Below are 24,875 nucleotides of genomic sequence, written 5' to 3'. Positions count from 1 at the left end.
TAAAACGTGCCGGAACTCAACAATTTAGAACAAAATAAATACTTCATTTAGAGCTGTACATATATTGGGCTGCATTATGATTTCTTCATATATTCACATCATCGTCATGGTGTAAGAACACCATGATCTTCATTCCAAAAGAAATGCAAACAAAATTAAACGAATCCGATCGGATTACGTAAAGTTATAAACTGTCTTATGTAACAACCTTAACCCGTTGGTGTCCAAAAGGTCATATTTACTCGGCATTTAGCTGAGCACTAGATGCCTCCATTAGTCCGTTGCGTATTTGATCACCGATGTCCCGAATGTGACCCGGACCATGCGGCAGAAAAACTGTCGTGTTTTTCGATGAGTTCCCAAGGTCTTTCATCGTGTCAAAGTACTGAGTGATCATGATCATATCCATCACCTCCTTTGACGACGTGCCTTCCACCTTGCCTGAGAAATTCAAGATGTTCTCTCTTAATCCATCGGTGATTGCCTGCCTCTGCCTGGCAACACCAACTCCACCAAGGTACTTGGCCTCGGCTTCAGCTTCTGCTCTTTTCACTTGAAGCACCTTCTCTGCTTCTCCTTTGTATACGTTGGCAAGCTGGAGCCTTTGAGCTGCAGTACAGATGCTCCATTTTTCAGTATATAAACAAGAATGAGCCTTTAATTACAAGCCATTAACATATATTAAAACTGCAAATCACCGACCAGTGTGCACAATTCAACATTTTGAGCTAACCAAGAACATATAACAAATAAGTTGAGCTTCTACGATGACTTTTGAGTCTGGGTGAATAATGTTCCAAAAGTTAAGAAAAGCAACGTTTGCTCGCTCCAACATATAAAGTAATTTCATGAAGCAAATTCAGATGTAATTACAGCTTAAACATAAACAGCAGAATCCAAACATTATGAGGCCAGATATGTTATAAGAATATCTTGTCAGAATGTCACGAGTATCACACTTCTGTACAAAAATCGAAGAGACGCAACTGAGTAAACCATAGCACATAACCATTCCAAATGTTTGTTCTCAAAACCCAGGGCTAACCAAAACTTCCAGTCCTACAATATACTAACTCCCAAAACATGTGTCACCCTACCACACATACAAGCAGAAACTATGTCCATGAGTAAAATCAGGGAAAGAAAAATCAAAGACAATGACCTGCATTGATTTCGTTCATTGCCTTGCGGACAGAGGCATCAGGTATAATGTCAACCATCAGTATGTGCTCTATGCTGTATCCATATTCTCTCATAACCTGATCAGAAATTTCAGCATACAACGTAAGAAATCATGTAAAACAAAACATTTCTTGCATAACAAGTTTATGAGAGAACGAAACATAACAATAAAGAACAAAATTTGCTCGAAACAAACGGGTGAGAAGCAATCACAACAATCCAATTGAACTCAAACTCATTCAATTCAAAGCATTGATACGATAAAATAGTAACAATCATGCATTCCACCCAAAACGATCACGAGTACAGTAAACACTTCATCTCATCATTTTAAATTTTACCTTCTCAAGTTCCTCCAACACTGCTTTCGCAACCTCACCCTTCTGCTCAAAGAGCTCGTCCAACGTCATTCTCGGCACCAGAGCTCTAACCACTACGCACACCAATTCAATTCAATTCAATTCAATTACTAGCGTAACAATTGAAACCCCAATTAACCAATATAGTAAAATTACCATCAAATACATAAGCTTGAATCTGCTCTTTGGGGTTTTGCAGCTCATAAAACGCATCATCGGCGTTCTCTCTCACTACCCTGTATTGTATCGAGCACACCAATTGCACGAACACATTATCCTGCCCAAAATTACACAAAAAAAATTTCAATTCAAACACCAAAAAAAATTCACAATTTACTCCAAATTCTTGCTTTTGCAGTACGAATTTCGAGCAGAGATGATAAAATTACCTTGGTTTTGGTCTCGATGCGGACGTCGAGGGAGGCGATCCTGGTGGAGAGGATGCCGGCGACCCATTGACCGGCCAACGGGTTCAGGAGGTGGAAACCGGGTTCGGCGAGCCTCTCGAACCGGCCCCACCTCTCCAAGATGCCTACCCTCGCTTGGTCTATCCAGGTGCAGCAGCAGCAGCACGAATTGCTCATCTGGATTGGATTGGACTCGACTCTTGCAGGCTTTTGGGGCGAAATTTGGGAACCGTGGAAATGCGAGCGGGGGCTGACGACGGACGATGATCGCCGAGAACTATTTATACGCTACGGGGAGAAGAGACCGACTTTTGGACGATTGGGCTTTTTGTGATTGGGCTTTTGGATAGCAATCTTATCCGTATGTAGTCCATTGGGAATAGGCCCGGAAATAGTACGTTGGGCTCGATTTAGTTAAGCCATGTAAGTGGAGCTGGGCTTAAAGCATCTAAACAGAAGTTCTGGTGGGCTTCAAATCTTAAGAGATTTTAGAGATGCCTTCAAAGAAATAAAGAAGAGATGCTTTTATGGAGACTACAAATAATTGTCGATGGAAATGATTCTCTACAAACAATTCATGGTTACTACCTTGCTATTTACTAGTAAAATAACACTATAAAATCGCACGTCGTACATTATACATGTTAGTTTGATATGCATTGTTGGCTCATTTGTTAATAGTTTTAAGATTTTGACTGTTAAGCTTTTGGAGTCTGATAGTTGTCTAACATGGTATCATAATGATAATTCCGTGAATTCTTAAGTACAAAACCGGCACTTGTTCTGTTACGTCGTGCATCGATCTGTCTATCCAAAGTAAAAGGCGCACAGATATGCAACCGAAATCCATATGCATGCATACTCCTTGTACATGAACATACAAGAGAAAAACATTGTATGGGCATAGAAGATCCATCCATACTCCAGAGTCCCTTAGACTTGTTGGATACATGTATGGCATGCACACTGAACATTATACGTGTATTGGAGCTACAATCTTGATATGGATTTTTGTTTTCTTGAAGAACTTCCTGTTTGGATTGGTAATCTTTTGTAGGATGATATTTTGAGAATTGTTATGAACCGTCTAGTCTGTACTTTTCTGATAGTTTATGTTTTGAGAGTGTTCACCTAGATTAACGGAAAAAAAAATTATACGCGTAGCATGTTCTTGGAAATTTTTTTTTTCTTCTCATGTTTCGAACTTCTAAGATTGCAAGGCAAAGAGACAAAGACAAGGAAGAAGACATGGTACAACTTTGAAGGGTACCGTTGCACATAAATGTCCCCTTACAAGCTTGCTCAACCTCCAACCAAAAAATCTTCGGCCCACACGTTGTTTCCATCATGCTTCCCCCATTTTCCATCACTGTCTGATCAGTACTCCCATCCTATGCTCCATAATGTGTTCTTCACGAGCTCGAGAGAGACTTGTCGGTGTTTCAGATACACCGTTACATGATGTTGTTATTCTACTAATCAAGTTATAACTATATATATTCGTTTTGTATTAATATTTCTAGGATTAAGACATATTAACTATATCGTCCATTCATGATATCATCCACTCATATTATAATTAACAACGACAACAGTTAAAATATTAGGTCAAATTGGTTCGACCACACGAACGCATTCATACATTCATCGTCTCTCTGTCGTCTGATCACTCTAGCAGGACTGGACAGAGGATGGAGCATCTTACAGACTTACACTGCAAGAGATGGACAACGAGACTTTATGTATTGTGTTGCTCTGTTATGATGTGCTTGTTAGGGAAACAACTTGATCGGATCCAGATCTGTGTTGTCATTTCTGCAGGCAAGGACGAGACCTCTTGCACTATATTTAATTATGATTAATTAACCACATAGTTGTTTATAGGGATTCTATGTGTTAATATCAAGTTTAGAAAATTCATTTTCAAACAGCTTCTAATACCATAGAAAATCAAGTGATATGCATAAATTAAGTAGGTTGTACGCAAGAGGACTGCATGTGTTTTGTGTAGTGTGTATGTTGCTAAAACATGTTAATTAAATTATAGAGTTAAGTACGAATAACTATCAAACTTTTAGAGGTGATTCAAAATTGTGTCAACCTTTTAAAACATTCCAAATAACTACCTAACGTTTACAAAAATAAACACTTGTTAGGTCCCCGGGGTCAAGTTAATTACGTCACTGTCGTTAATTGACGATGTCAGTAATGTCAGGCGATGGTATGTATTGAAACTAATTAATTTTCACTAACACATCATTTTAGAGTTCTGAATCCTCAAATAGACCCATTTTAGCCAAGTTAAACGCTAATAACCTAAAGAATGACTAATTTTTAAAATGCTAGGTAGTTATATAAAATGTTTTAAAAAAATTGTGACCAACTTGAACTTACCTCTAAAGATTGGGAAGTTCATATGAGCTTAACCCTAAAATATATAAAGTTTAATTTGCAAATAGAGGACTGCCAAGTTTGTTGGTTTTTTGCCTCGGATAACATGGGGGCTCTCCTAGTATATGTATTATGTAATATTCAACTTATGTTGTCTCTACAATATAAGGCATTACAGCTAATCAATGATTATTTGGAGCCAAATAATTGGCATCGTGCAAGTTTAATTTTATATTTGCCATCAAATATTAAAATACACTTCCTATATATAAAAAATAAATATACGATGTTTGCTTGAACGTTAATGAGCTGCCTCCTGGAAACTCATCTAATTAGTCATTAACTAACTAAGCAAGCTCTATATATTTCAACGGGAAGATTAGCCAAGAGGAAAATCCTATTCATATCTTGTTCATAATTTCCTTTTTTTCCCGTCAATAATAGAACCCTTTTTTAGTCAATATTAGTTTTCTTTTCTCTTTCAATTTATTAACCAAGAGGAAAATTTGACAGTTTATTTCGAAAATTCTACAATTTTTATAAAGTTTATACAAAACGATGAGAGTCAAGCTCTTACAGTGAAGTTATAAGCACTCTCATATATATTAACACACGGTTTAACTAACACGGTTTAGCCCATCGTTTTTCCAGACAAACTAGTACTAAAAGGACAATAATTATATAATCCTACTTTCCTAGTTGGAACTTGTTAATTTTTGATATAAACATTTTCAAACATGGCCAGTTGGATTGCCACTGTGCCCCCTATATATATGTCAGCCTTCCATATTTTATCCCCAGCAAACTTGAAGCTAAAACGTTGGGATTTGAGAGAAAAGAAGATCTAGAGCTTTACTCATAACTACACATACAAAGGGCAACATGGCTCGCTGGTCTGCTGAGAATGCCACAAAAGCCTACCTCAAAACCCTCAAAATGGTGAGTCTTCTTTTACATTATTTTCCAAACTCTTTTTTTCTACAGTTTTAGGAACTTTTATGTCAGATTTTTCTGTTTAATACGATCACTTCTAACCGGTTTTTTCTTGTGTTTTTAATTCAGGGCCAGAAGGCAAACGAGCCAGATGTGATCGAGTTCATTTCAGCCCTAGCAGCGGGCAACAATGCAAAGCTAATGGTTGTTGCATGCGCTGGAGCTGCCGACTCCAAAACCCTAGCCCTAGCTGCCGCTGCTCAGCAAACTGGCGGCAGAGTTGTATGCATTCTTCGCAGTAACGAAGAATTACACTTGTCTGAAAAAGTCCTCGGCGTCAACGTTTGTCACATTGAGTTTGTTATTGGAGAAGCTCAAAATCTTCTTTTAAATTACTACAAGGAGGCGGATTTCGTGCTTATCGATTGCAACCTCAAGAACCACGAGGCAGTTCTTAGAGCGGTACAGGTGGGGAGGAAGCAAAACGGAGCTACTGTTGTGGGGCATAACGCTTTCGGAAAAGGGTCATGGCGGTCCGGCGGATCAAGGACTCAGTTGTTGCCTATCGGAGGAGGGTTGCTGGTTACAAGAATAGCAGCAGAAAATGATACTGCAAAAATGATTGGAAAAAAGAGTCATTGGGTTGTGAGGGTTGATAAATGCACCGGTGAAGAGCATGTGTTTAGGGTTAGATCATCGTTTCCACTTGGGAAAGGGATTTCAGCTTAGGGTTAATTAATTAAGAGGAGAATTAAGGTTTCCTTCTATTGATTGCTTCTCTAAAAACCAAATGAAGCAAATTAGATTACATATTATTAGTTATTTTTGGAGTTTTGAAGGTTCTTATATATATATGTAATATCTGAAATGTGTATAGCAAGTGATGTTACATGTAATAGTTATATATATATATATATATATATAGGAATTGCTTAAGGGGAGGGATCCCCATTTTTTCAAAAAAATGGGGATACGCTCCCCACCGTTGGATTTGAATTAAATGAAATCCTGTGGTTGAGATTTTATGGCCTGTGTTTTAATCTCAACCACACAATTTCATTAAAGTCAATCTAACGGTGGGGAGCGTGTCCCCATTTTTTTTGAAAAAATGGGGATCCCTCCCCTTAAGCTCCCTGTATATATATATATATTTAAAGCTGTAAATCTTGAAAAATTAAGGCCGGTAGTGCAGAACCTGCAGAAAGCACATTCTCTGAACACGTGAATTAATAGTTTGAAAATATCAGTTAGCCCGTGCAGACTTTGTTTCCTCCATGTATATCCATATTTCTCATCACCTTCTTACGAATCTTAGCCGCACGTTCTCCTTATTATCTTATGGTTTTCTCGGAATCGAATCACGTTTATGAAGAATTGGAAGAAAAAGCTCTTGGCAAGTGACAAGTTTATCGTAATATAAGGTTTGTATTCGGTAATTCAGCCTACCAAGTACTTTGATTTTATAAACATTTTTGCGGTTTATTTCTTGAAGTTCTGAACTATTTACACAGAGGGGCATTGAGGGAGAGCGAAATGTGCAGTCGTACAAGGCTCCAAATTTGAAAGGGTCCAAAAAATTTTGTCATCTAATATTTATATATTAATGTTCTATATTTAAAAATTGCTTTTATTAGCATTTTAAAATATCATCATGTACTCCTTATAAGCGTAATTTTTTTTCCTTTCTAAAGATAAAAATTTGGAGTACAATAAGATATTTTGAGTGTCAATAATAAGGTGAACACCTTAAAAAGGGATTTTTTTTTTCAATTTTATTTATAATAATGTTATATATTCAAGTGAAACATTAAAGTTAGAGTTTTGAAGTTCTTTTGTTATGTTTGGTTGTTTAATATTGAATTGCTTTTGTTATTTAATGAACATTATGTTTGTAACTCTTTTTACGTATTAATAATGACATTTTTAAACTTGCAATCAGTGAATGCTAAACTTTGTTTTGATTTAAGTGATTATTTTCTAGTGTCTTTTGATTATTTAGTGAACGTTATGTTTGTAGCTATTTTTACGTATTAATAATGACATTTTTAAACTTGCAATCAGTGAGTGCTAAATTTTGTTTTGATTTAAGCGATTGTTTTCTAGTGTCAATAGATTGTTCTACCTTTTTTTTTTAAACTATCTTAGAGCAAGTCCACCCCTAAAAAAAATGCGCTAGCACCTAACCTATTTAATCCACTTAGTGAACAATGATAGACCCCAATGAACAGTAATAAGCCAATTGCATCTCCACCCCTAACAAAAAATAGCCTAGTCAATTTTATTAAAATATTATTATTTTTATTATAAAATAATAAAATAATCTTATTTTTATTTTATGACTTTATAAAAATATATTATTAATTTTTGATATTTTTATAAAAGGAAGGTTGTTATTGGCACTTCAAAAATCTTATTTTACACTCCTCACAAGTGTATTTTTCTTTCCTAATATAGAAAGTTTGGAGTGTAGAATGAGATTTTTGGAGTGCTAATAACAATTCCCTTATAAAATATTATTATAAATTACACCCATATACACTTGACACACACCGTCGCCGTCCCAAATCCGCTCCCCATTTTTCCGATTCCCCACCCTCTCTCTCACCTCCAAGGCCTCCCTCTTTGCTTTCTCAGTAACTCCCACCTCGCACCGCCGAGCTCCTCCGTGGCTGGTCGTGGTGTTGTGTACTGCGAACTCAACGCCAATCCCATCGTCCTCATCTCAGAAAAGCTCGCGCCGCCGGGCAATCCACTCCTAGTGGACTTGCTCTAATGTCAACTGCTCATACAATCTCAGCCCCGAGCAGCTCTGCACCAAGATCTCGCTCTGCGACGTGTTGATCGTGTGTAGTGGGACCAAGATCACCCACACGGTGTTCAAGTCCTCTGCGCGAGAGGTTGAAGGTTGTGGGAAGAGCTGGCGTCGACATCGACAACGTGGATGGCCCAGCAGTTGGGTCTGTTGATTCTGGGCCGATCTTTTTGCCTGGCTTGGGTTGGGTGCCAGTCTATTCGGCTGGGGTGGAGTGATTTGGCTGGGGGCCGGCCTGTTTTGTGTGTTGGGTGCCGGGTAATCCACTCTCGATGGACTTTGCTTTGAAGGAGGGCCTTTTTATAAATTTTGTACAGGGATGATACGAAATCGTATGAAGAACGAAACTGTATAAAAGAAAATTTAGAGAGAGAAAGCTTTGTGATCTATCGAATTAGTTACTTAGAATCTTACTTACTCAGCCTAGCACAACCAACTCAAGTAGACTTAATGAAAGTCAATTTTCACCGTTCACTGACTATTGAGAAAACATGATTAGAGTGATGGGATTACTTTTCTAGAAAGTTAAAGTTTTTGGGAAATGCATTTTATTATTAACGCGTTAAATTTTTTACAAGTGTTTTAAACTTATTTATGTTAACTGTGTAGTCAAAGGGTTTTTGGTGATGAAGTGAACTGCGAAATCATAATATTGAACTTAGGGCGTGTTTCGGGAGATTTAACAAAAAACTCGCAGTGCTGTTCATTTTAACGAAAAATCACATTTTTACACTAAAAAATCAAACTTGATACTAATCACTTTACCCTTTATTTTGTCCTTATAGTTAAAACTCAAAGTTTTCAAGTCATTTTCATTAGTTTTCTTTTCACTTTACCCCCAGCTAGCCAACTCATGTTCTTTTAATAACATGAGAACTTAGAGAGTGTTTAATTTGACCTCAACACTAGATTCAACATGCTCACGTATGCTACAAGGTTCGGTGGCTTCCCACTACAATTGAAAGAGAGCTGAACTGTGGAATTTTGTATGGGTTAGGCAGCTTCTTCAAGCCCAAAAACTACAGCAACCTTCGGTCTGATGCCCATATAGTTCTGTAGACACCAGGGTGTAGGGTGAGAACCAAAACCTTAAATTATGAACAACTTGGCAATTAATCAGTACAAAAGCCAAATCATACTTCTCTATGATTTGGAGACAAGGAGATCCTTCAAACTGATGTCTTGGTTTGCAGGCCAATAGATCACCGCCGATGAAAGTAATCAAAAAACGAATATGCACTAAAAAACATGCGATTAATAAGAAAATCCCTCATAATATCCAACCTCAACAAATGCCGGTTTAAATAGTTGGCAAGGGTAGTGTGCCTCCCCCCTCCGCTACGCCCAAGTTCAAATACCCTTCCCCGTAAATTAGATTAGATTAGAATTTTACTTTGTCAAAATATAAAGAACCATCTAAAGGCTAGTAGTAGGCTACATTAAACAATGGTCTAACAGCGTTCACAACAAAGCTTGGTCCTCAAGAAAGAGGACACAACATTACAACATAAAAATCCTAGAATTACATCGGAAGTTAGCAGTTAGTTTTCAGCTAACCATTAGTCGTCCATTACCGATCTGAATAGTCCTGACGCAATGGTTGAACAAAAAAGACAGCACCCAGGAGTCAGACACAACTGCTACAATTACTCAACTCCTGAACAACTTCTTCCATGGAAGGTCTCTCAATCGCAGACTCATGGGTGCAAAGCAAAGCAGTCTTTGCAAGCTTGGATGCTTCGTATTCGAAGAACCTTCCATTGAGGTTTTGGTCGATGAAATCTTGGAACCTGCCTGACTCAGCACCAACGCGCATTGCGCTGGTGACTTTCCGCTTCCCTGATAGGATTTGGAGAATGAGCACCCCAAATGCATAAACGTCACTTTTCTCTGTGAACCGTCCTGTGGTGGTGTACTCGGGAGCTAGGTATCCCATTGCAGCGCTGGCCTTGAGTGCTGAGAAGACAACATCATTGGTTAGAAGCTTGTGCAGGCCAGAGTCGGAGAGCAAGGGGTTGTATCGCTGGTCGATCAGCACCTTCTCAGCCGAGATGTTTTGGTGAACAAGGGGAGGTTTGTTTGGCTTGTATCCATGTAAATAGGATAGACCTGACCAACAGAACAAAGCTCAGTACAGATAAATCAGAAACTGACTCCATGTAAAATAGCTAAAAAGGAACATATACTGACCTTTAGCAATGCCCTTCACAATACAAACCCTAGTAGTCCATTCAAGAACATGGCTGTCGCCGTCCTTGACATCAAGATACTGCAGCAAATTTCCATTTGGAACGAAGTCATAAATGAGGAAGCATTCTCCCCGGCCCTTTGAGCAACAAAACCCTCTCAACTTCACCAAATTTTCGTGCCTCAACGAGGTTAACATGTTCAATCCCTTCAAGAATTCAGATTCCTCCGTCTTGCAGCATGATTTGCCAATGCTCTTAATGGCAACAGCAGACCCATCTCGTAGTATTCCTTTATATGTTGCAGAGAAGTTACTCTTACCCAATAAATTCACCTCTGAGAAATACTGAGTAGCCGTCTCCACCTCTTCCAAATTGAATCTAAAGCTACCGAAGACTTCTTGTGCAAACACACTTAAATTCCTCCCATTAGCTAAAGGATCCCAGCCGTTGGCATACTCAAGGCTGATGAGAGGAGATCCATTCTTCCTGTAAACTCCATTGGCTTTGGCCTCGTCAGTACTAAAACGGCCTTCAGCGGTATCAAATGAGTTACCAAGCTTCTGTTTCCTGCGTCGGTGTTGGGTAAAGAATACAAACCCCACACCTGATAATGCAATAGTTACTACAATGACACCAACAACAACAGCAACAGAGGCTTGATGGGATTTTGACAAATTGGAGCAACGAGTTTGGTTGCAGGGCAAAGGCACATTTGCAGTTTCCGGGAAGTCTCTTGTTGGCACGCCGGCTCCAAAGGGTTCGGGTCTACTCGCGTTGGGATGACCGGAAGTAGTGCAGGCGGTTAAGGACATGAATCCAGCTCCACATAATCCCAGATTGTTTTCATAGGAGAATCCTTCATTAAGTCTCTTCAAAGCTGAAATTGATCAAGGGTTTTATTACTTTTTCAACATTTCAACATGAGTAATGGGTACTGCAATTTCTTCTTCTAAAGGTCAGAATTTGAGATGTTAGACTGTTCTTACCAAGAGGTACATTGCCGGATAGAGTATTATTCCGAACGTCTAGAACTTCAAGCACCGGGGCATCAGCAAGTTTTGTGGGAATAGAACCGAAAAGATGATTGACACTCAAATCCAGTCTCATCAACATTTCTAAGTCCCCCAAACTTGCCGGTATTGCGCCGGTTAAGTGGTTAGATTGCAGAGCAAGAACGCTCAGGTTTTTCAAAGATCCCAGCTGCGTGGGAATGCTTCCGGTGAGCTGATTATAGCAAAGTTGCAAAACTGAAAAGCAAAACACAAACCCTAGATGAGGAAATTTAACAAGCTTGAAACTTTAATAACAAGTCATTTGGGAAACAGAAAGCACTTAAATCAGCCAACTTAATAAGTGCTTTTTCATCTATGCAAATGAGGATCACATAAAATCAAAGCTACTTGAATAACCAAAAAGATAAACAAAACATACAAAAACAAAGTTCAAATCTTTCAACAGACCCACTATTTATGTACTTAAAAGGTCTGTTGGGATTGATTGCTTGGAAAACCTAAAATTGTTTTCTGACAACTAAAAAGCACTTACAATAACATTTGATGGAAACTGGGTTGTAGTAAAAGTGCTTTTTGGACAAGCTTCAAGAAGCACGTCCAAGTTCTTTTCCAGGAAGCACTTCCAATCCAAGTGTTTTTCATGGAAGCACTTCCTAGTGTTTATTTTCAATAAAATTTTCACCATATTTATAATAAAAGTACTTCTGCTAAAAGTGACTCTTACAGAGGCAGTCCAAAAACTAGCCCTAAATCATTCAGATTAACTTAAATGAAACAACAAAAACCCACAATAAAAAAAAATCAAAGCTTTTTCAGAAAAAAAATTCAGCTAACCTTGCAAGTTGCTCATATTTCCGATCTCGGGAGGGATCACTCCGGAGAGATTATTCACATTCAAATACAAGTCACTCAGCTCCGTCAAGTTGGCAATCTCTCTGGGAATCTCTCCATGCAGAGAGTTGTAATGCAAGTAAATGCCAGTCAAATGCTTGAGCCCTGCAATGGCGGGAGATAGCTTCCCAGTGAGCCCCTTTCCCTGCAACGAAATGTTAGCGACTTGACCCGCCTCATTGCACCCTATTCCTTCAAAGGACCCGCCGCAGGGGTTGCCATTGACGGTCCACGAAGAAAGATACAAGCTTTGCGGGTCCAAAAGCGATTTCATGTCCAAAAGTGCTTTTAACTCTAAGTTTCCACAAACCCATAAGGGGTTTGTGAAGAAAATCAGGAAGGAGATGAGAAGAACAGCAAAACCCATGTTTTGGTTTGGGTTGAAAATGGTTGTTTTCTTCTCTGTTATAAGAACCAAGCTAGTACTCTCTCTAGTTTGCCAAAAAAAAAAGCTAGTACTCTCTCTCTCTCTCTCTCTCTCTCTCTGTCCTCAGTTTCTCTCTCTAGATCAAAGAGAAGGTGGTCACTGTCTGTGAGAAGAGTCAAAGTAACAGAGGGTGTGGTTAACTTTCTTCAGTGGTAGTGTGCTAAAGCTGTGTGAGGAGTGAATCAGAAACAAAGGAAAATAGAAGAGAGAATGGCTTAGTTTGGACCGTTGGATTGGTTGACTTGTTGATTGAGGGAGTACAGGAGCAGGTGTGGTGTTGCTGTATGGGAGTATTACCATTTTGGGTTTAGAGGACATGGGAAGAGTTAACAAAGCTAACCTGCCCTTTATTTTTTATCTGGGGACATAAAACCCAAGTTTTAACTTATGCAAATGGATTTTAGAGAACCAAGGAACCACAAAACTAAGAGAAAGAAAAATAAATAACCAATAAAAGTGTATGGGAAGAAAATAAAGTGACAAAATTACCTTTCTGATTTGTTTTCTTGTTATGCTTTATCGAGCTTAGTAATGGGGATTTATAACTAAGTGAGACGTTAACATGATTAGTTGTATGATGAATAAGTTAAGAGAGTGAAAATTCATTATTTCTTTATGTTGAGGTCAAATTAAGCACATCTATACTCGTAGAACTGTAAGAGATCCTACCTCGAATATAAATGGATAGCAAATCATCTTTCTTATTTTAATAATAAAAGGATGATAACATATTAGGTGAATTGAGCTACACATAAAGCATGGTCATCAATCTGAAGAAAGTTGGTTTTACACAAAACAATTAACTATAAGCCTTTGCATTGTTTGATCTTTCATTGACGCGAGACTTTGTCTTCGCACTCTCACATGCCCCTTGTGTATGAGAACATTCAAGCCAAACACATGAACAATACAAACCAAATAACGTGTGGAGCACGTATGGTCGTGAGCTTCATACGTGAGTCAACCTGCTCTAATACACTTCCAAACACGTTGGGCTTCACAACTATTAAAAAAACTAAAACAATTCCAAACATGTTCCAAAAATTGTATTTAACACCATAATTCTAACTATTATGTTGAATAACCTTGAAAATGATAGGGTTAGAGCATCTCCAAAGAAGATATAAAAATGTCCAAATCAGTAATAACGGTAACAAAAGACGGCAACAATGATTTCCAACCCAGAAGCCAAATCTGATGTGATATGACATGGAATGACATATCTTCCTCTTGCTGCCAAATTTGACAGCAGTGTCAAATGCTTTTTAATTAATTATTAGATATTTTTTTATTGTTTTCTTCTCTCCCCCATTTTCTCTTCCCTCTTGTGTTTTCCATCTCTGTGCAAATTTCGTCCCCTCCCTTATCCACCTCCTTCTCAGTTCTCCTCATCTCAGTCCCTCTTTTCGTTGCCCATCTACTAACCTAGCATGTCCAACCCCAATTAGAACAAACTCGTCTTGTTTTCTAAGAGATTTGGATCATTATATCCATGGCATTTTTTGGGGGCTTGAAATCAATGGATGTGAAAATTATGTGGTGGATGATGATACATATGCAGGTGATCAAACTGCTCGCTTTGACGGCGAGCCATTGATGACATTATTTGTGTAGGGCATGGAGATGGAACCGACAAGTTTGACTATTAGCACTAATGGACGATACTGAAGAAGCTGGAATATGGGATTAGGGGGTGATTTGGTATTGTTGTGCTTTGAAAAAAAAAAAAACTATTTTTGTTGTGCTGTGAGAATAAGCAGCTGAGTGTTTGGTTAACTTTTTTATAAAAGTGTTTTTGAAAAAAAAAACAATATTATAGTGTTTGATAAACTTTTATGTAAAACAGATGTGAAAAAAACTAGTTTTTCAAAGCTGGATTTTGCAGCTTTGTGTTTTTGGTTTTTTTACAACCAAAACTGTAAAAAAAAACTGAAGCTGAATGTTTACCAAACATAAAAAAGTTCCCGGTTTTTTTTTATAGCAAATTTTTTTCAGAATCATCTCAGTACCAAATCAGGATTAGTACTAGTCGTCATATGAATTTCTATTATCAATTATTTATATATGTAAAAATATATAATAGCAATTGTTAAAAAAAATAGTGTAATAAGATAATAGTTTAATTTGATAAATCAGGTGAAAAGTAAAGTTTTAAAAGAAGTCAAAATGCTACATAGACTGGTAGCCTTACGTCCGTCATGTGGTCGACCAGAAGTACGCAGTTCTCCACCCAGCAATTTCGAATTCAAAATGTAAGAATCCACTGCATGCAACCTCATAGTAAACCCCGGCAATTCCCCCAATCTAGTTGGTCCAAACTTATCAAACTACCCTGGAAACTCCACGTGTCCGGTGGTCGTAGATCTAGCCGTGTACGAATACCCAAAATTCAAATAAAATGCCATATTTAATGTCTGGGACTGGGATGGTTGGGAGAGTGAATAATTGGTTGCTTCTTTGTTTTTGGTAGGGTTGTCTTTCTCTCTTTGGCTGTGCCTGCCGTACCAGAAATTCTGACACCACACTGCTGCCTTGCCCACGTCCAGTGACCCATTAGTTCTTGTCTTAGCTAAAATAATTTGTATTCCCTTTGTTATTTTCTTATTTGTTTCCTTTTCATTTGAATTTTTCTAACGCATTTACGTTTTCTGGATAGCAACGTTCTCACTTGAATTTTTTTGCATTTTATTTTTACAACTCTAATTTTCATCGTGGATGGTGCTTGCTTGACCATCAGATCGTCCAATTTATACGCCACACTTTAAAGACCTACTTTCTTAAAAATAAACTAAATTAGAAATTTTTTAACTATAAGATTAATGTTATAAATTTTGTTTTATTTAGTACTGTAGTCTAGTGATAATAATTTTAACTCAACTCTCTCATTTGTTCTTTTCCCCCGCCCTCTATTTCGATCATCCCCGCTGTCATTTCCCCACCAGCAATCCATGACTTCCGTGGTAGGAGCTTCATCGTCATCGAACATCCTTTTCAGGCCCTCACCACCAACTCCTTTTTTCTTTTGTAAGTGTTGTAATATGAGAATGTGATATATAATATAAGGTACCCTATAATATATTGGTCCCCAAAGGAAAGGTTCTCCTTATTCTAGAGGGTGATAGCCACCCCACGCAGTACCGTGGAAGGGAAGGACCATTTCTCATTTCTCTTTGGAAAAGTTCACATGCCTTTCCACTTGCCTTGTCTTCCACTTGCCTTGTCTCTGTCCTTTTAAAACGGGTGGAATTGTTCTTATATAACTAATTAAGCCTATTATGTTGGTTAATTAGCATTATATTTGGTATTTAAACGAGCATAGATCGGTGGAATTTTAGTTCCCTTTAGTTAAAAGTTGTATTTCAACTTCTGCCAAAGTAGTCGAAAAGCACTTTTGTTAAGACTAGCACAGTCAAACTTGGCTTGGAAAAATCCCTACAATATGCTTTTGTTCTGGAAAAACGTACGCATGAACTGCTTTTGCTATGAAAAATGGATTTTTTTAAACGGTGGAAAAGCTACACCAAACAGCAAGGAAAGACTTGTTTAATGACAAAGTCCAGCCTCAATTGTTTGGGGACAAAATATATTTTAATGTGATTGTATCTAATCATCGTTTAATCTGATCGCATAATAAACAAGATGATGATATATGTAGGATAATAAGGCAATGTATATCTTGTTTTGAGATTGTAATAGAAACCACATTGCTTGTAATTTGGTGAAAGCAACCGATCAATTGGTGTTTGTGAACACAGGACCACACTAGCTACCTTAGTTAGCACATAAGTAACCAATATTTTGAAAACCACAACATAATCTAACTTCTCAGACGGAGGTCCAGACCTTCGATATATGAAGTAGAAGCCTTGAAATTGGAATAACTAGAACTGCACCACAAAAGCGCTTATTTCATTTGATATATATAGAGAGGTCAGAATCGGGGGCGCATGTTAGAAAATTAATCTAGTATTGTTGTTATTTTAGTTGTTTTTTGTGGGCTTGATTTAATTTTGATTATTTTTTTAGGTCTTCAATTAAAATCATATCCACTAGAAATCACATAAATTCGAATTTATAAGACTGTTAAATTAAATGATAGTTATTAATCTATAAATGATGAATTGAAAAATAAACAATTCAGATTCTTTAAATACATTACGAAGTTAGTTTTACAAAATAAACGTCAAAATATGTGTTAAAATATCTGTGTTTTCGGATCTTAACCATATATATTAGGGTTTGTCTGGCACACTCACAAAAAAAAGAAGGTTTGTCACTGCAAGCATTCTCCTTATTATATATATTCCACAGTGCTGATTTCGACCATAAAAAACGAGTTCTACAGTGCTGCTTTTTAGGTATTAATCTTGGTGCGGTGCATGCAGATGCAGTAGTGGTGTGCTGGAGCTGTCGAAAAAAATTAATTTGTGGACAATGTATGCATATGGTAAAGGGATTGAAGTATTTGTTTTTAATTATTTAGTAATGCGCTATTTTTAATGTGCTTTGGAAGATTGAGTCTCTGTCTCTATGTACTATATACTTTTATCATCCTCCTTATCATGAAACTTTTCCAAGTTCCTTTGCAGAAGGGACAAGGCATCTCTTAATAGTTCATATTTGGAAGCACTAAGCATGCATGCAAGAAGCCACTTTTTCATCTCTTTTCTATTTGTGAAGTGACTACATTCCCATACCATTACTTGGTTAAGTGATGGCTTTGACGTGGTTTAGCTTGTTAGCGATAATTTTGTCTATTTTCATGTAAATTTGTTGTGTTTGTAGTCTTTACAACAAATTTGTACTGATAATGCTTGTAATTAAAATAGCCGTGTAGAGTTGTATTTTCCATGTCTGCTCTCATACGAACTTGTTGCATTTGTGATCTTTACACCAAATTTGTGTAAATATAGCATGATGCTTGTAACTGTAAAAGCTGTGTAGAATTTTACTTTTTGTGTTTATACAAATTCACGCTAAATCAATATAATCACTTCAATAAAAACTTATCCATACAACAGAATGTCCCTATGACTTCCAGTGATATAAACTTGGTTAAGTGAAGCACTTGTTTTGCGTCTTGACGTGTATCGATATTGATTGATTCATGCATGCAACTTCTCCATCTTCTAGCTTATATACCTAATTAAATTCACAAGGATTCAGCAAAGGGTTATTTAATAGTGATTAGGGTTTGTTCATCAAGTCAATCATTTCTTTGTGTGGTCGTTACTTAAAAGAAATCGGGATATTTGAAGACGTATGGTAAATTAAGGGTCAACGTCGAAATGATGAGCATCTCTTTTTATTACGACATTAATATGCCAATGGCCCAGCCAGCTGTGTGTATATATATATATGATATTATGAATTATGATAATATCCTGAATTTTAAAAATTTAAATCATAACTCCTCGTACCGACAGCCCATAAACAAGGTAAATATAAAAAATAATTAGTTTTCAGGTCTATTTTATATTGAGCTTCAACGATTTAAATTATATATTTTTAAGTTGTTCTTTATAGATTATAATATATTAGTCAAATTGAGAATATTTGAGGCATCTAATTGAGTGCAAAAAAAATTGACGAACACTATATTTTAACAAACATTGAAATTTCATCACGGCAATTAAATAAGTAAATGGTTTTATGCTGAATTGAGTTTTTAGCAAGGACAATCTATGAATGAAGAATAAAAAAAAATAAAATGTTTGGATCATTGAAGTTTGATATATAATAAGCTCCACAACTAGTTCTCGTTTTTACCAAAAAATAAGAATCCATTTGAATAAAGACGGTTTATGCATAATTTATCATAAAAAATTTCACATTCATCGTATTCTCGACCAAGAGATTAAAACAAAAAATATTTCTTTTATTATTCTAAATCTAATATAATATGCTTCAAATTCATGCCATCATAGAGATGATGGTAAATTAGATTGGAAAGTTTTCAAATTTATATAGAAAAAGTTATGTTAAGGTACTAAACTAAGAAGTTTTCATTCCACTTCTGTCTTGCAATTATTTTTCCATTGAAATGGCGTCGTCGCCTTTTAGATGCGTGCATACAGATTCATTCATTTGTTTAAAAAGAGACAAAAATGATGAGTTTTGAGCACAATTTCTTGTCTCTCTGTAATTATGTAAGACAAGCTAGATGATGGCAGATGATATAATAATAATAATTCATTGTTTTTTTGTAAAGAAATGAGGAATACAATCCAAAGCTAACTTACAATAAGAAACCAAATAAGTTCGAGAGACTTCATCATCCATGAGCGATGATCCAATCTAAGCAGGAGGCTTATCAAACACATGAACGCCAATATTTATATTAAAACTCCAGTTTGTCAACTGATCTACCATATAATTATTATCTCTGTAAATGTGTTTCAACTCACAACAAATGATACAATTTTCCCAAACTATGAAAACTTGAAAATTGAGACACCCGAATGACAATTTCAGACAATTTTACAACAAAAAGTTTATGGTTTCGATTCGTGGGTGGCTTTTTAATCGCCGCAACTGGCTTTTAAATTTACTTTTTGGACTTCTTTTTATCCAACAAAGTATCAATACCTTAGGCTTTGTTGATTTGGCGCATCTTCCCCAGCGGTGCTCTCCAGCCTCCATGTTAGATGCCAGGAAGATAATGAGCTTTCCTATTACCACACAAACATCACCCAAGCAATGAAGCCCGTCGTAGTTCAACTGAACTTGACTATTTCAATTAAATTGAGTTAATAATTTTTATCGATGTTTAGTGAATTTATAAATGTTGAAACTGAACGTATTAAATTGGACAACATCTAACACTTGTATGATGGTCGTGTTTTTTTTTTTCTTTTCAAATTCACTTATGCTAATTTATATTAGTTCAAAATAAAATATAGTTAATAAAAGGACCGAATTGTCACTCAGTACTATGATCTGGTGATATTTTTCTTCGCTTGGAAGTGAGACGTCTTAGGTTCAAATCTCGTGGATGGAGAATTCGATAACAAATTAGATTGTCCATTGTGTGGCTTAGCCGAACTCCTCATTTTTTTAGTGTAAAAATGTCGATGTATTAAAAAAAAATTAAAGGACCGAATTATCAAACAAAACAGAAACAATAAAAGGGTTGGGCCGCGATAAATACTAGCCCGAGCCAGCTTTCAGCGGTCCAATACTCCAGCTTGAACCCAGAAGCCCGCACCGGTGGAAAAAGTGGCGGTTTTTTGGGTTGAGAAAAAAAAATTGGCGCTTTAAACCCTGAAAGAAAAAAATTAGTAAAACCCTAGAAAATAAAAGAAACCGAAGTCTGTGTCTCTTCCCAGGTACCAAATCCTCCTCACCCATTTTTTATTTTTTTTGTTTGAATTCATCTTGCTTTATATTTCTGTAAATCGGTTCGTTAACTGTTCATTCATTGTTCATTGTTCCGATAATTTTGAACAAAATTCAATCCTTGGGGGTTCGATAGTTTTCCCGTTAGTTTTACTGTTTGGTTTCTGAGAAAATTGGTGGGAAAATATAAGAATCAAATTGCCCCTTTTTACTTTGCTTGACCGCTCCCATTTTATTGGTTAACTTCAACTACTCATATGGGTTGCAGATTAGTTTGTTTAAGTTAATTAATTGCTTCTTTGTGATGAATTAGTGGCTCGTAAGTATGTATGTTAATATATATACAATGTGTGTGTATGTATGTATGTATATTACAATTTATTGGAGTAATTTAGTGATCATGTGCTGTCTATAAACATCATTTTTTGTTTTGAAAATGCAAAGGAAGAAACCCGAGTGAGCAAGCAAAATGGTAGCAGGGATTAAAGAATTCACTGCTCGAGTTGAAAGAAACGGTGTTGATGAACCAGTTTTGGATGCGGTGAATGGTGAGGAGCTGATGCATGTTCGGCCTGGTGTTTCTATTGTCCTCGGCAATCAGCCCCCTGAGTTCCCTGGCACTCTATATATCTCCACCAAGTATGTCATTTTCTCTCTCATTAATTTAAACTGTTAGCCGGGATTAGAATCCATTTGAAGGGGATGGTCAAATTCCCCCACCCGCCCCCATAGACAAATTAGAATCCATTTGAACAGTCAGTTGGGATTTTTTAGGCAAGTGATTTGGTTGAGTGACACTGACAAGGCGAAAGGTTATGCGGTGGACTTCTTGTCTATATCACTGCACGCTGTATCCAGAGACCCAGAGGCCTACACCTCTCCTTGTTTATACACTCAGGTACATGTTTACATATTTATCAATGCACTCCAGCAGCAATATGGACTTTTTATCTTGTCTGAAGTGTACTTTGTCCTAATTGTGTGGTGTGAAATTTCAGTTTGTAAGGGAAATTTATCTTGTTCTCTGAACACTAACCTCTTTATTTGTTCTTTCGATTTCTTTATCAATTCTTTTTGCTTGTGCTATATGAACTCTGAATAAGTTTAGAATGATGTTCTGAGATCAATTCTGCAATCATTAAGAACATTCTTTACACATTGTGCGAATGAGATATATATTACACAAGAATCACTTGCTTGCTTGGTTTTGTATTCATGGTTGTGTGTCTTTACCATACATCGGCCCTGTGTCTCCTGACCGATCGTTAACTTCAATATGTAATTTCACAGTTTCTTTTGTGCATTGGTTTTCTGATTAAAGTTTTGAACATTATAGATTGAAACTGAGGATGACGAGGATGAGTCTGATGGTTCGGATTCAGAACGCAATGGTGACTTAGATTTATCCAAGGTCACAGAGATGAGGCTCGTTCCTTCAGATCCTAACCAGTGTATCTCTCTCTCTACTGTCTTGATTTTGTTAGAATTTCTCTGGTGAAGGGTACTAGCTTCTTGTTTTTCATGTGGCAGTGGATTCTCTGTTTGAGGTATTTTGTGAGTGTGCTGAGCTTAATCCAGAACCAATTCAAGGTTTGTACAGTTTTTCAATTCCCCGGTTATTTTTCTTTTACATATTTTGTTTTTTTTGAATGATATTCGTTATGTTTGCTTCATTGCACCCTAATATTATGCTTTTGATCTTTCTTTAGAAGGGGAAGAAGAGCATAATTGGATTTTTAGCGCCGATCAGTTGGAAGATGAAGCAATTGGTATGTAATGCACCATGGAACATTTATATCAAGTCATGTGTCAATATGTCTAACACGAAATATTCTGTTATGTATGATATCTTCGTTCTGAATGTGGCGTATTTTCAGAGGACGATTCTGAGTGGCCTGTTCCTCAAAATCCTTCAAACTCAATTGGTCAATCTAACGGGGATCATGACCTAGCTCGTACTGTGCTTGAAGTAAGCCTTTGAATAACCAGTTAATACTGGGGCAGAATTGGTCCCCTTGTATTGATCACATTTTCATCTCCTTTGCAGCTTCAGATCAACGATCAACGATTTGAGGATGCAGAAGAAATGGAGCATGAAACCGACAGTGGCCGCCATTAAAATTCATTCTCCTTTCAAGTTTCATCTCGTTCAAGTGCTGCCTTTAACCCGTGTCACTTTCTTGTTATGCGATCGAATCTTGCTGTATATGCAAACAAATTGTCCTAACTCTGTTAGTCTGTGACATCACAGGACTAGGGATTTTGTGACAAGTACCTTGATCCCTTTCTATGAATTCTATGGTGTGCGTTTGTGGTATCTTTATGGAAAATTAACCATGGATTCCTTTGGTACAATTTTGCGCTTGATTTACAGGTTTTCTAAGAAACCCAAGTCAAATAAACGCCAAGATGAGAAAAGTATAATAAATCATGGTATTTTTTGTATGTTTCGAGGGAATCTATACTCAGGGTTTTGGTCGTTAGATCTTTGGTTCAATACACAATGACTAGGATCTAACAGTTAAAAACTAGTGACATTCTTTAAGTTTTTTATTTAAAAATAATGTAACAAAACTAAAGCCACTTGAGCTCAACTCAAGATCTAAATGCGCCAGGGATTTGGTGCGGTGCGGTGTATTTTAAATCAGTTACGCTGTTATGTGAAAAAGTTAAAAACACATAAGTCCGAGATTGACTTTGAGTATTGCTTGTAGGTAAGTTTCTCTTAAAACCGAGTGGCTAGTTAATAATTGAAGTATGAAAACTCTTCAAACTTAAAAGTACTGACACAATGACATCTCAATTTATTTTAGGCAACCTGTATGAAACTCTTTGGGCCAACCAAGAAATGTAGTTTGGGCCGAACTCATATGATTTGAACCTTCGTCATAAAAATCTTCAACCCGACCCGTCCGGCATCACACCTGTCAGACATGGCAAAAACCCTAATGCCCCCTTTATAATCTCTCACAAACACTGCCTCCTTTCTCCCATCGCTCAGAGAGACGTGCCGCAGCCCCGCAGCCCCGCAGCCCCGCAGCCCCGCAGCGCCTCCCTCGCCCCCGCAGCCACCAAGGTCCGCCCCCTCCGCTCTCTCTCTCTCTCTCGCTTTCTCTCTATATCTCTCACTGTTTATTTGCTTCAGTTATTTCCACCGGGAGCTAGTGAAATTGAGTAATTTTTAGTCTCCATTTTTTATAGTTTAGGTGTAAAATCTGTAATCGTTGGATTATTGTTTTGATTATACAGTAAAACGAAGAGTTAGGTTGAAGAAAATGGCGTATGCAGCGATGAAACCAACGAAGCCGGGACTGGAGGAGTCTCAGGAGCAGATCCACAAGATCAGGATCACACTTTCCTCCAAGAACGTCAAGAATCTCGAGAAAGGTCTCTCCTTTTGCTCATTGTTTTGCATTTATTTTCTGCCCAGTTCATCGTATTTCGTATTAATTTTCGAGTAATTGTTCGTTTGAAATTGACCTTATGTCTGTTAGCTAAATCCCATTTATTATTTATTAATGCGAATTGAAGTTCAGAGAAAAGCTTTTTTCTTGTTGCTTGATTTTTTTTTCTTTCTATATTTCGTAAGAGTGGCCAGTACAATGCTTTGTTGATTAGCCCGAATTGTCGGCTTAATTTCTCGTAATGTTTTGGGTTTTCTGAGCATAATTGTATAGAAGAAATTCAATTTCAATTTAGAATTGATAGTTGTGTGACGCCGTTGAAATGGGTTTATCCATTTTTTCTGTTCGAAGCTTGGTTAGACTATTAAGAATTTGGATATGCATACCGAGTATCCTATTAGACTGTTGGTTTGACATCTATTTTGCTTACAGTTTGCACTGATCTGGTTCGTGGTGCCAAGGACAAGCGCCTGAGGGTGAAGGGACCCGTGAGGATGCCTACCAAGGTTCTGAACATTACCACCAGGAAGTCTCCTTGTGGTGAAGGTATGTTGCTGTCTGAAATTTGTATTTGAAGTTAGCTCATGGCTCGTTGAATAATGTCGTTACAGATTCTGCATTGTTGAAGTATAATTGTTTTCATTTGCATTTTTCAGCTTATTTAACTTCAAATTATGGTTTGTGATGTTCAGGTACCAACACATGGGATAGATTTGAGTTGCGTGTCCACAAGAGGGTTATCGATCTGTTCAGCTCACCCGATGTTGTCAAGCAAATTACTTCCATCACAATTGAACCTGGTGTCGAAGTGGAGGTTACAATCGCCGACTCTTAAACTGTCTACCCGTTTCAGAGTAGCTTTCCTAGTTATTTGGATAATGAGCTTGTCTGTTCTATTTTAATTTTTGTTTTAAAGACTTTGTAGTGTTTGCAATTTCTTGAGCTAAGATTTTGTTATGGATTTGCACACCGGAGCCTATTTCATCATTTAATAGAAGTACTTTTTGCAAGACGCTTAAGCTTTGTTTCCTTCGATTTATATGTTTATGTCAGTTACGCGTTGTAGAGAATTAAGAGATTGAAATCTTCAATTGAATTTGGTTGGTGTTTATGCTAATTGTTTCTAAATTTTGCTTCATTCTGTTCGAATGCGTTTCAAATGGTTGTCATTGTGTTCCTCCTTTGTCTATTCATTTGTATAATCTAAGTCTTGTTTTCTGGTCACGAGAACGAAGCAAGATTATCGAGACACGCTTCGTTCTCGTTGCCAAGAAGCAAGATTATGATAAGCTCTGCATAATTTCCTGATTACATATTTCAAATGAACTTATAAATGTACTTATTTGGAGTTTTGGACGATTTAGTTTTGTATTAGACATCGAATCTTCGAACATCTGATTAATCAAGCACTCTTGACTAGCTCCTCCTTGCCAAAGAGTAAACAAAGCGTCCCCATTTCTCGACATCGGCACCACAACCTTCGTTGCCTTCGCCCCAAGCAACCTCTCCAAAATCCCCACAACCTCATT

General features: G+C 37.1%; 5 protein-coding genes across 6 annotated transcripts; 3 read left to right on the top strand and 2 right to left on the bottom strand.

Annotated features, from left to right (window-relative positions):
* Positions 1-30: 30 nt before the first annotated feature.
* LOC126631360 (hypersensitive-induced response protein 4-like) lies at positions 31-2,227 on the bottom strand. The gene is made up of 5 exons (XM_050301514.1): positions 1,931-2,227; positions 1,698-1,818; positions 1,524-1,615; positions 1,163-1,259; positions 31-609 (listed from the first exon to the last, which is right to left on the bottom strand). The coding sequence occupies exons 1-5, from the start codon at positions 2,123-2,125 to the stop codon at positions 239-241; spliced, it is 876 nt and encodes a 291-aa protein (XP_050157471.1). The 5' UTR covers positions 2,126-2,227; the 3' UTR covers positions 31-238.
* A 2,919-nt stretch (positions 2,228-5,146) lies between these two features.
* LOC126626733 (uncharacterized) lies at positions 5,147-6,196 on the top strand. Its single transcript, XM_050296134.1, has 2 exons — positions 5,147-5,278; positions 5,402-6,196. The coding sequence occupies exons 1-2, from the start codon at positions 5,222-5,224 to the stop codon at positions 5,999-6,001; spliced, it is 657 nt and encodes a 218-aa protein (XP_050152091.1). The 5' UTR covers positions 5,147-5,221; the 3' UTR covers positions 6,002-6,196.
* A 3,348-nt stretch (positions 6,197-9,544) lies between these two features.
* LOC126632098 (probable leucine-rich repeat receptor-like protein kinase At1g35710) lies at positions 9,545-12,738 on the bottom strand. The gene is made up of 4 exons (XM_050302329.1): positions 12,121-12,738; positions 11,260-11,520; positions 10,275-11,150; positions 9,545-10,193 (listed from the first exon to the last, which is right to left on the bottom strand). Exons 1-4 carry the CDS (start codon positions 12,542-12,544, stop codon positions 9,712-9,714), a joined length of 2,043 nt encoding a protein of 680 aa, XP_050158286.1. The 5' UTR covers positions 12,545-12,738; the 3' UTR covers positions 9,545-9,711.
* A 7,061-nt stretch (positions 12,739-19,799) lies between these two features.
* Positions 19,800-22,297, top strand: LOC126618811 (chloride conductance regulatory protein ICln-like). Of its 2 annotated transcripts, none has more exons than XM_050287021.1 (8): positions 19,800-19,932; positions 20,387-20,581; positions 20,717-20,840; positions 21,279-21,393; positions 21,473-21,532; positions 21,652-21,711; positions 21,820-21,911; positions 21,990-22,297. In XM_050287021.1, exons 2-8 carry the CDS (start codon positions 20,412-20,414, stop codon positions 22,059-22,061), a joined length of 693 nt encoding a protein of 230 aa, XP_050142978.1. In that variant the 5' UTR covers positions 19,800-19,932; positions 20,387-20,411; the 3' UTR covers positions 22,062-22,297. The 2 variants fall into 2 exon arrangements, with proteins under 2 accessions (XP_050142978.1, XP_050143046.1); XM_050287089.1 differs by having other exon boundaries at positions 19,887-19,932; positions 20,391-20,581.
* Positions 22,298-22,902: 605 nt separating this feature from the next.
* On the top strand, positions 22,903-24,463 carry LOC126628535 (40S ribosomal protein S20-2-like). Its single transcript, XM_050298264.1, has 4 exons — positions 22,903-23,018; positions 23,192-23,329; positions 23,779-23,892; positions 24,039-24,463. Exons 2-4 carry the CDS (start codon positions 23,218-23,220, stop codon positions 24,179-24,181), a joined length of 369 nt encoding a protein of 122 aa, XP_050154221.1. The 5' UTR covers positions 22,903-23,018; positions 23,192-23,217; the 3' UTR covers positions 24,182-24,463.
* The last annotated feature ends 412 nt before the right edge of the window (positions 24,464-24,875 follow it).

This window comes from Malus sylvestris, chromosome 1, assembly GCF_916048215.2.
Source record: "Malus sylvestris chromosome 1, drMalSylv7.2, whole genome shotgun sequence".
Lineage (NCBI taxonomy): Eukaryota > Viridiplantae > Streptophyta > Magnoliopsida > Rosales > Rosaceae > Malus > Malus sylvestris.
Note: the sequence above shows the minus strand (reverse complement) of the source record. Positions and strands in the feature narration are given on the sequence as shown.